General features: G+C 34.9%; 1 protein-coding gene across 2 annotated transcripts in view; it reads left to right on the plus strand.

The window, feature by feature from the left end:
- Positions 1-15,908, plus strand: part of LOC106876154 (ankyrin repeat domain-containing protein 27) — a 54,777-nt gene that overhangs the window by 13,892 nt on the left and 24,977 nt on the right. For both annotated transcript variants that reach the window (XM_014924579.2, XM_014924580.2), the window contains exons 8-18: positions 536-592; positions 3,026-3,168; positions 4,188-4,324; positions 5,560-5,650; positions 5,763-5,828; positions 8,154-8,241; positions 8,366-8,479; positions 9,909-10,098; positions 12,592-12,731; positions 13,117-13,209; positions 15,358-15,466. In XM_014924579.2, coding sequence (XP_014780065.1) covers positions 536-592; positions 3,026-3,168; positions 4,188-4,324; positions 5,560-5,650; positions 5,763-5,828; positions 8,154-8,241; positions 8,366-8,479; positions 9,909-10,098; positions 12,592-12,731; positions 13,117-13,209; positions 15,358-15,466 — 1,228 coding nt within the window. The remainder of the gene's footprint in view (positions 1-535; positions 593-3,025; positions 3,169-4,187; positions 4,325-5,559; positions 5,651-5,762; positions 5,829-8,153; positions 8,242-8,365; positions 8,480-9,908; positions 10,099-12,591; positions 12,732-13,116; positions 13,210-15,357; positions 15,467-15,908) is intronic.

Raw genomic sequence — 15,908 nt, forward strand, 5'->3', positions numbered from 1 at the left:
GTTTTAGTATCTGTCATTACAGTATCGAAATGTGATTGTTTCAGTTTTGATAGTTTTCTTTTTCTCCTTCCTTTCTTTTTGTATTTGTTGTTGGATTGTTCCTAAAGGTTCATAAGAGAAAGTAGGAGTTGAAAGGATTTGTATTAGAAAGAGGAAATTAGATTTTATTAGGGAGAAAATGTTTACTCGTGTAGTTTTATGGATTATATTCATTATTAGGAAATTTTTGGAGTGAAAAAATGACGCAGTGACCTAAAAAATTGTATTTAGAATATTAATTGCGATTGTTTAATCGAAGAAATTTGGAATTGTGTAAATGTATGAATTTTAAACATACACACACACACAGAAAATTTGCCTTTTATAGTATAGATGCATTTTTTTTTCAATTCTCTTTCATCTTTAGTCAATCCATTTTTGTATGTTAACATCTGTTTGTGTGAATCATTAATGTATGTTCATATAGTACTAACTTCAACAGTGTATTATTTAGTGAATATAATTGTGCTAACTATCCCCTTTTTTTTTTTTACAGAAAAGTCGAGCAAGACACAATCCAGTTTATATGGACTGTTTGAAAGTTGCCGCAGAGGTTAGTTACTTTAAATTTCTACTTTGTGGTATTAATCTTTTAACATTTGCTAATGAATTTTGTTTTGGGACAGAAATCAATTGAACAAATATAAACTTCTTTAAAAACAAAATACTAGTAATGACTGATAAATAATAGAAGCTAGTACTTGAAAAAATAGACAAGTCCATTTCTTTGGAGAAATAAGCAGTCTTTATTTTCCTTAATAAAAATTGGCTCTGCATATATTTAAATATGGTTCATCAAGCGTTTGCTAATATTTTCAAAATTATTTCCTAAACTAAGTTGTCTTCTACATTACAAAAATTTTGATTTTGAGGCTTTAATAGATAATACATATTAAATTATAATTTGGTTTTCCATTCATTCAGACTTTTCTCTTAGAATGTGAGGAATTTGTTCTTTGACCAATGATTAGCACAACACCACTGGTGGGATGCCAACTAGAGACTAATTCCTCTTGACTGTTATGACTCCTCACTATATATATATATATATATATATATATATATATCCACTTTTCCATGCTTGCATGGGTCAGGCGGAATTTGTTGAGGCAGATTTTCTGTGGTTGGATGCTCTTCCTGTTGTCAACCCTTATCTATTTCAAGTGGAGTAATATTTCCTCATGGCCAGACAAGTTTATCATGGAAGACTAGAAATGAACAGCATTGCTTGCACGATGGTGATGTTCATTTACAATCATCATCTTATAATCAAGACAAGGGTACACACACACACACAAATGTTGTTTGGTTTCTGTCTACCAAATCTATATACATAGTTCTTCCATCAACCAAATTACCTGCTCCTGAATTAACATGTAAGTGGCTAGCAATCCACAGATGCATGTATGCTTAATATAATTCTTGGGCAGAATCAGATGACACAATGTGTGACATGGCTGTACCTTGTATTCTCTCTTCTCAGTTTCACACAAATCAGTATGGGTTAATTCAAGAAAATGACACTTGTTCAGGATAAACTCAGTAGGATTGAACCCAAGACCTTATGGTTGCAAAGTGAACTTCTTAACCATTCAGCCATACTGTGCATTAGTGTATCCAACAAGATGTTCTGTTTCATCATCAATAATTATTTGATAAGTGATTAAGACAATGAATGGATCTATTTCAAAACGGGGGCACCAGTATTTTCTTCACGAAACACTAACGAAACACTTTGAAACTTGGGACACTGGTAGAATGTGTCATATAAAACATCTTTTACTCTTAGTCTTCTTAATAAAAAAACGTACATCGCAAGTTATTCCATGTTAAAGTTGTCGTATTTCTGTAATTTCAACCAATCACTGATGTCTGTTCAGCTGAATAGAGTTACTGCTGGGCGGTCATAAAAATGTTATTCCCTGTGACATATTTCATCCGGTTTAATCTTAATTTATACGCATATAGTGTTTATATAATAAATTACGCTGTGCGTATCTATGTGTGTAACAATTTTAGAGTTCAGATTCTAGAGTTAGGGTTAGTTTTAGGGTTAGGGTTAGGGTTAACAGTCTAGTTAGGGTTAGGGGATTAATACGATATACACTGTTACAGCGCTAACTGTTTTCATCTGAATAGACGTCAGTGATTAGTAGAAATTATCGAAATAAGACAATTTTTTTACATGAAATAAATTCGAATACAAAAATTTTTTTCTGTTCTATAACACAAAATAGATAAGTATACGAAGTTTGAAAGTCTTTCGGTACCAAAAACACTACATAAAACATAAATGAAAACTGGTGCCCCCGTTTTGAAATAGATCCCAATGAATTGAATTATTGTTGTTAAAAACATGATAACCTCCAAAAGTTTTCTTTTGAAGATTTTATATTTGCTTTTAGAATAAACAAATGAATATTGGCTAACATTGTTTATACTTAGTTGAGCCAAACCTTGCAGTATTTTGTTTTATCTCTTTGTTTTGTGTTTAATTTCTGCCAGGGTTAGTGTGTAATTTCATCCTTCCAGGCTACCAAAATGGAGACATTCAATTGGTTACACCCTTGTACAAAGCTTTAAACATTATCCCAATATGGGAGATCTATCATGGTTCTTGCTATCACATAGGATAATCTACAACCACTGGTTATAGCTTTTGCAATATTTAAATTCAAAAATGTGATTCACTAATCTGATTTTCAATGAACTAATTTAGTGGTTTGCTTCAGGCAGTCTTTTAAATAGTCCATCTTCAGCAGCATTTCTAAACCTGTATGGTAGCACTTCCTCACTTCTCCCACTAATGTTTTCATTATTTACAATATTGAACATATTAGTAGCCACTAGAATCTCTTTCAAAAGTAATTATAAAGGTGATCTATGACAATAGAGTACCACTTTCACTTTGTCAAAGTGTGTTATCATTGCAATTAAATTGATAAATAAATAATATAAACCCAAAACATTTGTTACTATTTTTCAGACTTATGTGTTGCATCAGCTTCATAAAAGTCTCTTTGGAGCTCTCACACTTTGCATGGCATCTGATGATGCTGAAATCAACAAATGTACACGAAATCTGAAAGAGCTGCAGTGTCATCATTTAGACATTCGGGAATCATTCATGTAAGATTTGCTTTTTCTTTTCTTCTTTTTCTTCTTTTTTTTTTTTTTTTTTTTTTTTGCATTGGAATTTTGTCTGTTAAGTAAAGATGAAAATTATAATCTTATTTAAGTTTATTTCAGCAGGTTGAAATCAGATTATATCAGCGTTGTTAATTGATATCAACTTTTTTAATGATCTTGTTATTTGAAATATTAAACTTTATCTCATTAATTAGTGTTTACATATACTGTCTTTATATTGTTTCTGGTTTAAATATTGGTTTGTTTGTTTATTATAATTTCAAGATACTTGTTTCTATCCCTCTGTCACACTTCAATCTCTCACCTGACACAAAACCACCTCCCTTAATACAACTTTCCATCTCTGTTGAGAGGTCTTTATCTTTCAAGTTACTTGATGACCTTGATGGTGTTTATACCATGTAAAGAGCACCCAATACACTTTAAAGTGTTTGGCATTAGAAAGGACATCCAACTGTAGAAACCATGCCAAAGCAGAGAGTAGTGCTTGGTGCAGTCTTCTTGTTTACCTGCTCCTGTCAAGCCAGCCAACCCATTTCAGCATGTAAAATGATATTGAATGGTGAAGGTGATGATTTCAGTATTATTTTCCTGGGGAAGGCTGATGACAGAATTGGTAAAACATTAGGCAATAATGCCTTCTTTTGGAGGAAATGATAAAAGTACCAGTCACATACTGAGGTCAGTTTAATTGACCATACCATACCTCCAAAAATTTAGCCAAATTAAGAAATTGTTATTGTTTTCCTAATTTTGAAATATATTAGATCAAATTCAATTAGGGAAAAAATATATTATAAGAAATATTTTGTAAATTACTAACAATTTATACATTCATGATTAAAGTTAATTCTGTATAAGATTTTGATATCCATATATATTAAATGTTCTGTGAGTAACAATTTTTGAAAATTCATGTTCACAATATATTTATTCTTGTTTTGTTAAGCTATATTTTATTGTTTTTTCATGCATTTATTTTTATTTTATTGTTTTAGCAATAATATTCCCATTGCAAGGAAAGAAATCGCCCGTCTCAATAAATACAGCACACCTATGGGAAAACTCTATTGTATTCAACGGTTAATTGCATTTTTAATGCGTTCTCCGAAATCTCCTGCATCTACTCCTGAAGGTATTCCTTCCTTTATAGAAAAACATAATTTTATGTTATTGTTATATTTGGGGGTGGTCATATTCTTTGCCAACCACTATGTACTCATTCTTCACTTCAATTTTATTATTATTATCATCATTTTAGTGTCCTTTGACTAAATCTTTTGTCATGTATCCTGTGACCTCTTCAGCAGCTCTCCATTCCATGTGTCTCCTGTTAGTCCATTCTGAGAAAGACAGAATGGACTAAACAGAATAGGAGACACATGGGATGGCGAGTCATTGAAGAGGTCATGGGATGTGTGACAAAAGATTTCAGACAAAGGACACTAAAATAATGATAATAATAATAAAATAAGAATAATAGTAAAGTTATGAAGAATGAGTATGTATATATAGTCCATGTGGATAATTGGCAAAAATATGACCAATATAACAATATCTGCTTCAACACACAATTTCACATCAGCAATCTTGCATAAGTGTAATTTTATATTCTATTTTTCTATACTCTTTACTCTTTTTACTCTTTTACTTGTTTCAGTCATTTGACTGCGGCCATGATGGAACACCGCCTTTAGTCGAGCAAATCGACCCCAGGACTTATTCTTTGGAAGCCTAGTATTTATTTTATCGGTCTCTTTTGCTGAACCACTAAGTTACGGGGACCTAAACACACCACCATCGGTTGTCAAGCGATAGTGGGGGACAAACAGACACACAAACACACATATATATATATATACATATATACAACAAGCTTCTTTCGGTTTCCGTCTACCAAATCCACTCACAAGGCTTTGGTCGGCCCAAGGCTATAGTAGAAGACACTTGCCCAAGGTGCCACACAGTGGGACTGAACCCGGAACCATGTGGTTGGTAAGCAAGCTACTTACCACACAGCCACTCCTGCACTTATATTTACAACACTAAAGAAATATACAAGCTGGAAGGGAAGACTGTGTGATCCTTGATCAGCTAGAAACAGCAGCTAAATTCTATCAAATCACACTCTACTATCTTAAAATGTGGGAACATGCATCCAGGATAATGTAGCCCTGGATACATTATATCTTCAGCAAAGATGAGATGATCATGGCTTGATTGTCTTTGCTCATAAATCAGGACTGACCTGGAGCTAAACACCAATCTCTAAAAATCCTTCCTTTTCTATGACATGGAAATCTTTTCATTCTGACATTTAGCTTCTCATTGAAATGTCTTTTTAACTTTATTTTTCTTCTCTTTATCTAGGTGATAGTGAAGCTCTTTCAGATGTGATGACTTCCGATGACCTTTTACCATTGCTCATTTTTATAATTGTTAAATCTGAAATTCCTAATTGGTATGTATTGATTTTAATAAAAAATATTTTTCTTTGTTTAGCTTTAAATCCTTCCCTTCTACTTTATCTCCTTATCATTTTGTCTTAATATTTTCATCTAAATATATTTTAGGTGCTCCAACTTAGCTTATGTCCAGCATTTCAATTTTTCCCGTGCATCAAACAAAGATGAATACAGGTTAGTTAAAAACTAGTTATACAATTTCTGACATTTAAATTTTTACAAATTTATTTTATCATTTTAATAATAGGCACAGGCATGTCTGTCTGGTTAAGAAGCTTGCTTCTGAGTTCAATTCCACTGCATGGCACCTTGGGCAAGTATCTTCTACTATAGCCCTAGGCTGACCAAAGCCCATAAGTGTGGCTGTGTGGTAAGAAACCTGCTTCTCAACTACAAGGTTTTGGGTTCAGTCTCACTACGTGGCACCTTGGGTAAGTGTCTTCTGTAGCCTTGGACTGACTGACGTATTGTGAGTGGATTTGGTAGATGGAAACTGAAAGAAGCTCGTTATGTGTGTGTGTGTGTATCTTTGGATCAATGTTTGTCCCTGCCACTGCTTGGCAACTTGTGTTGGTATGTTTACATCCCCATAACTTAGCAGTTCAGTAAAGAGACTGATAGAATAAGTACCAGGCTTAAAGGAAAAGAAGGGGAAAAAAAGTACTGAGACTGATTCATCTGACTAAAAAACGAAAAAAAAAATGCCCCAGCATGGCAGCAGACTGAAACAAATAAAAGGTAAAGATGCATGTGTGTGTGTGTGTGAGAGAGAGAGAGAGTTGATGTCTCCTTGTCTTGACATTGTGTTGTTGTAAAAAAATGTCACCATCATACATGCAGTGTCCTTCATTTCCAAACATCCATAAAAAACATGTCCAGGTATAGGGGCAATATTACCTTACTTAGAAACAGGTAAAGGTGACAACAGGAAGGACATCCAGCCATAGAAAATCGGCATCAACAAATTCTGTCCAATCATGGAAAAGTGAATGTTGAAACAGTGAAATTAGTGATTTTTAACTATATATTGTTTTATTTTTTTTTCACTAGTTTAAGACCCCACAGTAATTAAAACTGTTTAGTAGTTGACCTAGGATTGATTGATTTTAATCAATTCCTACTATTTTTACTGTTATACATTTTTGTGTTTATTGTTCCATCTGCACAGTAGTTGGATGTCAGAGAAATCAAATTATGTACATGTCTTCTTTCACCAGTCCAACATATATGTTGGAATACTTAAGGTCATTGTTCTTCTCTATCCATCATTTCTTTGGACATGCTTGAGGACATGAGTGTATTATTCTCCAGAGCACTTGCCACATAGAAAGCACTGATGCTGGTGTCATGTAAAACAACACCCAGTACACTCTATTAGATGGTTGGCATTAAAAAGGGCATCCAGCTGTAGAAACCAAGTCAAAACAGATTATGAAACCTAGTACGGGCCTTGCCAGTTCCTGTTAAGCCATCCAACCCATGCCAGCATAGAAAATGGACATTAAATGATGATGATTTTGCAATTTGTGAACAACAATCTCATTGGTTAGAGGTTTCGACTGTATCAGTCACTGGTCCTCTGTAATATCTGACTTGAGAGTGACAAGGGTTTCTCTCCAGTATACATCAGCAAAAGATATATGTATGTTGATACATATTTCTAGATGGTTTCTGTCTGCCAAATTAACCTTAAAAGGTATTGGTCAACCCAAAGTTATGGAAGAAGAAACTTGTTTAAGGTGCCATGCAATGGGATTGTACCCAGAAGTATATAGTTATTCACTTCACAACTATATACTTCTGAACTTATTAATCACACACAAAACCAAGATAGTTTTTCCATTTGACATCTTTTATATTAAAAATATGTAAAAGTAAACCCTATGTACAACTTCTTTGTTGATGACTGAGTGGATAAGGTATTAATTCTACCCAATCAGAGGTCAGAAGTTCATATCCACTGCAGGTACTTTGTGTTTCTAAGTAAAATATCGTATTCTACATTGACTCTGTTCATTTAGCTAGAACAAGTTCTAGATCATCTCAGAGGGTTACTTGTCCTAAACTGGTATCCTTTCTGAATTCCAGTTTAGCACAAGTAACTGTGAACTTAGTTTTATCTTAGCTCAGATTTTGTGGTATTAAGTAGATAATATTGACCTTTCATAGTCTTCTCAGCTTAGGAGACTTATATATTTTGTTTTCTTACATATACTATGTTCAGTACCTCTGAGTTATTGATCATATGCAATCTGATTACTACCATTGTGGACAAACCACTTAATCTTAGTCATTCGAGTTTGACTGGCTGAACTAAAAACAAGCACCATAGCTACTTTGCAATTGACTAGTAGGAAAGAAATTAACTGTACAAGCAATTACTTTAACAAAGACATTTGACCTATGCAACCATAGAAAAAGAGATAGGAAACAATAAAAGGAAAATAAAGAAAATATTATCTATGTTATCCAGTTTTGTTTCTATTCTGTCTTTTTTAGTTATTATCTGGCTACAATTGAAGCTGCATTAGAACAGATACGAAGTGGTAAAGTGAAGATTATACCCTCTACTTCATCCAATATTCAGGTATGTTTTTCCTCAATGTTTACAACATTGCAGTAAGAATTGTTCTATCTTGCTTTGTGATGTAATTATGTTTGGTGAGATCAATGCTTGAGTAAACCTGCAAGATAACTATCTTTCTTTTTAGTGGTTTGATTCTTCTGTGGATGTTGTGATTGGTGACACTACAAATACTGTACCCTCTCCAATATTTGAAAGTAACAAAACTCCAGAACTCAGTCCTACAGATATCTTTTTCCAAGTAAGTATAAAGCAGAAGTTAAGCAAGAGAATTTAACCCTGTATTTTATATTGATAATGGTTTCAAATTTTGGCACAAGGCCAGCAGTTTTTGAGGGAAGGGGGAAGTCAATTACACTGACTCCAGTACTTGACTGGTACTTATTGACCTCAAAAGGATGAAAGGTAAAGTCATCCTCAACAGAATTTAAGAAGAGAACATAAAGCATTTTGTCCAGCTTGCTGTCTTATTTTATCTTAATAATAATAATAATCTTTCTGTTATAGGCACTAGGCTTGAAATTTTGGCAGAAGGGACTAGTTGATTACATCAATCCCAGTGCTTAACTAGTACTTATTTCATCAACCCCAAAAGGATGAAAGGCAAAGTTGACCTGAGCAGAATTTGAACTTAGAACATAAAGACAGACGAAATGTTGCGAAGCATTTTGCTTGGCATGCTAACGATTCTGCCAGCTCACCACCTTAATAATAATAATAATAATATTCATTATCGAAGAAATTGAGAAATATAAGGACTTAGCTGAGAGATGAAGAGATTGTGGAAGACAAAGGTGACCTTATTCCTGTGGTAATTGGTGTACTTGGCACAACACCCAAACTGGTGCCTAAAGGGCTGAAGAATATTGGAATTTAGACTTGTATTGTCAGCCTGCAGAAAAGTGCCATCCTGTATTCTGCAGGAATTTTAAGGAGTTTTGAAATTTGAGAAGACTTGTTGTCACCGAACATCTAGACAATATCCTTGCTTACTAAAGTAGTATGTAATAAGGTTTAGATTTGGATTTTCTTCATCTTGCAAAATTCCTCTTCTCTGTGTGATTATGGTAAAACCCTTTGTATTTGTTGTATATTTGTTCAGTTCACCTGTGTAGGTGAACTAAAAGAACCTACATCACTGCATGATGTAATGAAGAAGTTAAAGAAACTGTGGGAATTATCAGTCTAAGTCTACTAGGGGGTGGCTAAGGCTAAAGCCTGTTCTGCTTATAATATCTATAAGGTTTGTAGGAGGCATACCAACCAATCACTGTAGATGTATTTGTATATTAGGCTCAGTTGGTTCATTATTTATATGAATATATTAAGTCTATGAATATGGTATATATCTAGAATCCACATGTGTGATTGTATGAGAATTTGTTCAAGAGGCTTATGGATAAGAAGTAATTATTGAATTTGATTGCTTGAACAATTGTGAAAATCTCTTCACATGAAACCACTGGTTGCCTTGTTTACTCACAAATAAAGAATATCCACAAATGCAGTGTTGAGCACTCATTGTCATTGTTCTGTATTAGTGTATATATGTGTGTGTGTGTGTGTGTGTATGTTCCACCATTTTGTTATCTGTTCATTTACAAATATAAAATTTCTCATTGAAAGTAAATGTTTCTATTTTTTACCTTCTCTAAAAAATAATTTTGCAGCATATAGAAGGTGGAGATGAAAATGCCGTGAAAGTCTTTCTTAATCGACAGAATGAAATGGCTGACCAAGCCCGCCGCAAACTCTGTCACCCTTTATGTTCATGTGATAAATGTGAAACTCTGATGAGAGAAACTCGCCGTGACTCTAGTTTAGTCACTCCATCCACTCGAGATGATAGAGGTTATACAGGTAAAGACACTTGATTATTTCATTAAACCAAAAATTATTTGTTATATACACTTTAGTGCCTCTGTTTCAGGAAAGCTAGATCATATTTTTGGCTATATTATCAGAAGCAGATTAACACATTTGGTGTATTTAAATTATTGGAAAATATTAAATCAGTTAATCCGTTTGAAAATTGGTTAGAGTTGCTCTCTATGGAATAATTTCTGTTTAGAGTCCAAGGTGTTGTAATTAAAATTTTAATTTCTTTGCAATAGATTTTTATTCAGTCATATATATCACATGAATATTATTACAAATATTTTTATGATTTAGAAAAAAGATTATTTTCACAAATTCAAACTGGTTTGATATGGTAATATCTCAAGTGGAAACCTCTATAAAAGCTAAGCAGGTACCTGAAACCACCCTTATTTTGTATTCTTGCCACAGATGCAAATCTCCTAAGTAGATTTGTTGCAGCTGTGCTGCTGATGCACAGGTTAGGACAGCCTACAACACCAGGAGGAGGAATCCTCTACCATAACTATCTATGAAGCATTCCACTGTCAAAATATTTACATGATGACCATCAGGAAAGCAAAATTTAAAAAAAAAGCCATTATCATTATGCATTGCGCAGTCTTCAAGCCTTTTATTTTCTAAATCGCAATAAGTGTTCTAGTGTCTCTCTAGAAACTATAAAACAATTATATTATCTATTATCTAGCCGAGTGCTACTACAGATATATTCACTGTATTTGCTATTTTCTATCCACTTCCACTCCCCACTCACTCAATAAAAACTCTGTTGGACTCTCTTATCCATTCACTTCATCACCTTACAAACATAGTAACCAGGTGTGTAAACTTCTCTGGTCATTTTAGCCCAACAAAATGACTGGTTCTCATGGTATTTTTTTTTTACCATGCTCAATGTGTTGTGAAGCAGGTCTTTGTTCTTATAAAACTTCACTTTTCTTTCTCTCTTTTTACCCAAATTTATAGATATACAATCCTAGAAAAAGAACAACCTCTCTGATTCTGCCAACTACTAACTTATCACCCCCCCTTACAGATTCAGACATAATAGTATTCACACTACAGAAGGTTTTGTGGTATTGTAACACTGATACTCTAGTAAAGAAGGTCTTACATTGTGTCTTCCCTGTATTTGGAGATTAAGGAAAGAAAAACTTCCCTCTCAGATGCTTTTCAGTTTCAATTAAGCAATGGGAGCTTTGTAACTGACTGCATTGAAATATATAGGGTAGTAACTGCTCTACATCAAATTGGAAAGGACATCAGTAGGAGATGGAAGCTAGTTAAACAAAAATATTCATATTTCACTCTTATTCGCAGAGATCCATCTATTGTCTGAGTAGAAAACTCTAGATCAACTCCATTGCCATTGCTGCCATCTGATGTACACTACAGATGTATTCAAGCTGACATTAGCAGGTCCCTCCTTCCTGAGAGCAGAAACCTTCTTTGCATTAAAGTGTCATCATGGGTGTTCTCATCACCTGAAAAAAGGTGATTAACTACAACTGCCTTTGTCCTGGAGAAGTTGTTAATTTCCTACTTGTGACACCATTTGTTCATTCCACTTGAATTAGCCTCTGTATGTCATTATTTTTTATCATAAATGCAATAACAAAATTTTGTTTCAAATTAACCATATATAGTTCAGTTTTTCTCGTTAGCGATGTTTGAGAGGATTGCAGAGGTAGCAGACAAATGATCTTGTTTAATAAGATTAGAATGGTTTTAAGCATTTTTAAACTTGTCTAACAAAGGAAGAAGAATTTTATGGATGCATATTCTTTGATCTCATTAATATAGAGGGAATGAAGACAAAAAAATTTCACTATTTTTTTTTTTAATGGGGCCTGGTGTCTATCAGTTTAAGAACTGTTGAGAAGGTTAGCTTTCCTCTCAGTGTGTTTGAGTCATTAATGATAGAAAAAATATAAAAAAGTTATATTCAGTATACGAGAACAGTATCTCATAGTATTAAAATTACATAGTCTGAAATGCTCTTTAATTATCAAAGTTTTTGGCCATATTAACCTTTTCAATAGCATTGAAACATTTTACAGCATGATAACAACATTGAAACTTTAAATTTCAACACACACAGTGTGTGTATGTGTGTGTGTATATATATATATATAAGGTATCCAAAGATGATTAAAGAATATACAGATGAAAACGTAGTGAAGACACTGGAAGAAAAAGTTGGAATGAATAACTATTTCTAGTAGTTTTTAATTTTCAGATTTCCAAATATAAATCTGATTATATTTTACCTTTCAGTCCTCAGGGTTGAAAATATTCATCATTAGGTATTAGAAATGTCATTGATCAAATCATTTAACAGTACTCACTTCCCTATAAATGCTTAATCTGATGACATAGCATATAGTTTGTTTTCACATAGTATATAGTTTGTTTTTCACTTTGATACTTCTGTGACACCTCTTTAAAATATCCTATCACTGTCTTGTTGTTTAGCTCTACATGTTGCTGCTGCTGCTGGCCATGCAGAATTGATCGACATTTTGGTATACCATGGTGCATCAGTTGATGCAACAGACTATATGGGACTGACCCCCATGCACCTTGCTTGTCAAAAAGGATTCCAGAGTGTAACTGTATGTTTTTTTTTTTTTTTGTCTCTCCTCTATTAATTGACTAATTAATAAATATATCAAGTTTTCCAGTGTGATATAAATATTATTGTATTTTTTTATCCATATAAATATTTAGCTAAAGTTTATAGGTTCAATGTCTAGCTCAGTCAATGACATTATTTTCCAGCTTAGTGGGAAGATGGGACTTAGTCTGACACTTCAGATGTATAAAATAACTAAAAGTTAGGCTAACTTGATAAATAGTCATCAAGCCATTAAAGCATGTTTTTGCTTGCTTGTGTGTTTATGTATGTGTGTCCTTGTGTATTTCTGTGTGTGCTTTTGTAATTGCATATTTGGAGGCATTTTTCTCAGAGAGTTTTGTATTTGTAATATCTCTTTGTAGTTGCTTCTGGTTCATTTTGGGTGTAACCTGCATTTAACAGACAATGATGGCAACACACCTTTGCATTCTTGTGCTGCCAATGGACATGAGGAAGTGAGTTCATTTTTCTTAATCTAGACAACTATTTGTTAAAACATTGCTATTTTCATTGTCACTACATAATAAATCTTTTGAGCCCAATATCACTAAGACCTTTACTTTTATGATCATGAATATTGATCATAATCATCCTTCATCTATAACTAAAAATGTCCATAGTATTCAGTGACCTGTCTTTAAACTTACCTACAACTATCGGCACCTCACTGTTTCAACTTCTATTATGTTACTACACCTGCATCAGAAAGTGTGTCTTATATTCCAACATTTGTGCTCCTAGTTCTTCAGTTTATTCATTTCACTATTTCTCAGTTCTTTTTTTTTTTTTAGCTTTCACACAGGGAAAAGCACCACTGATGCTATATTTCTGGTAAGACAGCTGCAGGAGAAATACCTAGCCAAAGATAAACCTCTGTACCTGGCTTTTGTTGACATGGAGAAAGCTTTGACAGGGTCCTCCGATCCCTTATCTGATGGTCAATGAGGAAACTAGGGATAGATGAATGGTTAATGAGAGCTGTACAAGCCATGTACAGGGATGCTGTCAGTAGGGTAAAGGTTGGCGACGAGTACAGTGAAGAATTCCGGTTAGGAATTCAAGACAGGATGCCCCTGGGAGCTTCTCTGTGCTGATGACCTTGCTCTAATTGCTGAGTCACTATCAGAACTAGAGGAGAAGTTTTAGGTATGAAAGCAAGGATTAGAATCGAAGGGCCTTAGCGTCAACCTAGCAAAAACAAAAGTCTTAATAAGTAGGAAGATAGATAAACCACAAATCCCTTCAGGTAGACTGCCCTGCTCAATCTGTAGAAAATCCATAAGATATACCCAGTGTAAGCTACAGACACATAAGAGGTGAAGCAATATCAAAGGAAGGCTAAGAGGGAAGATAGTTTTTGTGTGTAGCAAATGCTCAGGAGCAATAAACACTGAAAACATGCAGAGAACAGCTTCTGTCACATTCCTGGGGGAAAAATTACAAGTTGTTGATAGTTTCCTTTACCTAGGTGACCAAGTCAGTAGTGTGGGTGGATGCTCTGAAAGTGTAGTTGCTAGAGTAAGGACAGCCTGGGCAAAGTTTAGAGAGCTCTTACCTCTGCTGGTGACAAAGGGCCTCTCACTCAGAGTAAAAGGTAGACTGTATGATGCATGTGTGCAAACAGCTATGCTACATGGCAGTGAAACATGGGCCGTGACTGCTGAGGACATGCATAAGCTTGCAAGGAATGAAGCCAGTATGCTCCGCTGGATGTGTAATGTCAGTGTGCATACACGACAGAGTGCAGGCACCCTGAGAGAAAAGTTGGACTTAAGAAGCATCAGATGTGAATGGATGACGACAGCTGTGCGAAAAAGTGCCACCCCCTAGCAGTTGAGGGAAGCTGTGGAAGAGGTAGATCCCAGAAGACCTGAGATAAGGTGGTTAAGCACGACCTTCGAACATTGGGTCTCACCAAGGCAATGACAAGTGACCGAGACCTTTGGAGATATGCTGTGCTTGAGAAGACCTGGCAAGCCAAGTGAGACCATAACTGTGGCCTATGCCAGTGCTGTATAATCAGCCCATTTAAGAGTACCCTTCAATCATTGGACAATAAACTATGCTTGCTAAGACCTGTTGAGGTCAGTGAAATCACTGTTATGGCTGATGACAGTACCGCCTGATTAGCACCCATGCCAGTGGAACTCTAAAAGCGTGATCGATGCTAGAGCCGCTGACTGGCTCCTGTGCTTATGGCACGTAAAGAAAGCACCATTTGAGCATGGTCGTTGCCAGTGCCGCCAGACTGGCTCCTGTGCAGGTGGCACCTAAAAAGCACCACTTGAGCATGGCCGATGCCAGTACCGCCTGACTGGCCCTTATACCAGTGGCATGTAAAAGCACCCACTACATTCTCAGAGTGGTTGGTGTTAGGAAGGGCATCCAGCTATAGAAACTTTGCCAGATCAGATTGGAGACTAATGCAGCCTTCTGGCTCGCCAGCCTTCAGTCAAACTGTCTGACCAATGCCAGTATGGAAAGTGAATGTTAAATGATGATGATGATGTATAACATCCAGCATGCCTATTACTTGCTTATTATTTAACATTCTCTGCTATCTTTGATGCTAATAACTTTGTTTTTATCCTTCTTTTATCCAGTGTGTGAAAGCTCTTGTTTTCAGTGACTGTGGGAATGGTAAATTGAATATTGATGCTGTAAATGATGCTGGAGATACTGCATTACATTTAGCTGCCAAATGGGGATATGGTAAGATTCACATATTTTATAAAATTTATAGTTATCATCATTATTCTTGTTTTGATAATACTTTTCTTATGGTAATATTTGTTGAATGTAAGGTGGCGAGCTGGCAAAAACGTTAGCATGCCGGACAAAATGCTTAGCGGTATTTCGTCTGTCTTTACATTCTGAGTTCAAATTCTGCCAAGGTCGACTTTGCCTTTCATCCTTTCGGGGTCGATTAAATAAGTACCACTTATGCACTTGGGTCGATGTAATCAACTTAATCCCTTTGTCTGTCCTTGTTTGTCCCCTCTATGTTTAGCCCCCTGTGGGCAATAAAGAAATAAATATTTGTTGAATGCGTTTGCCATATAGCATATTATTACCTATCTAGCCATAGAAAAATCTTTCTGAGCCATTGCAAGCATGGAAAAGTGAATATTCTTTTTTACTCTAGGCACAAGGC

This window comes from Octopus bimaculoides, chromosome 3 (genome assembly GCF_001194135.2).
Source record: "Octopus bimaculoides isolate UCB-OBI-ISO-001 chromosome 3, ASM119413v2, whole genome shotgun sequence".
Taxonomy (NCBI): domain Eukaryota; kingdom Metazoa; phylum Mollusca; class Cephalopoda; order Octopoda; family Octopodidae; genus Octopus; species Octopus bimaculoides.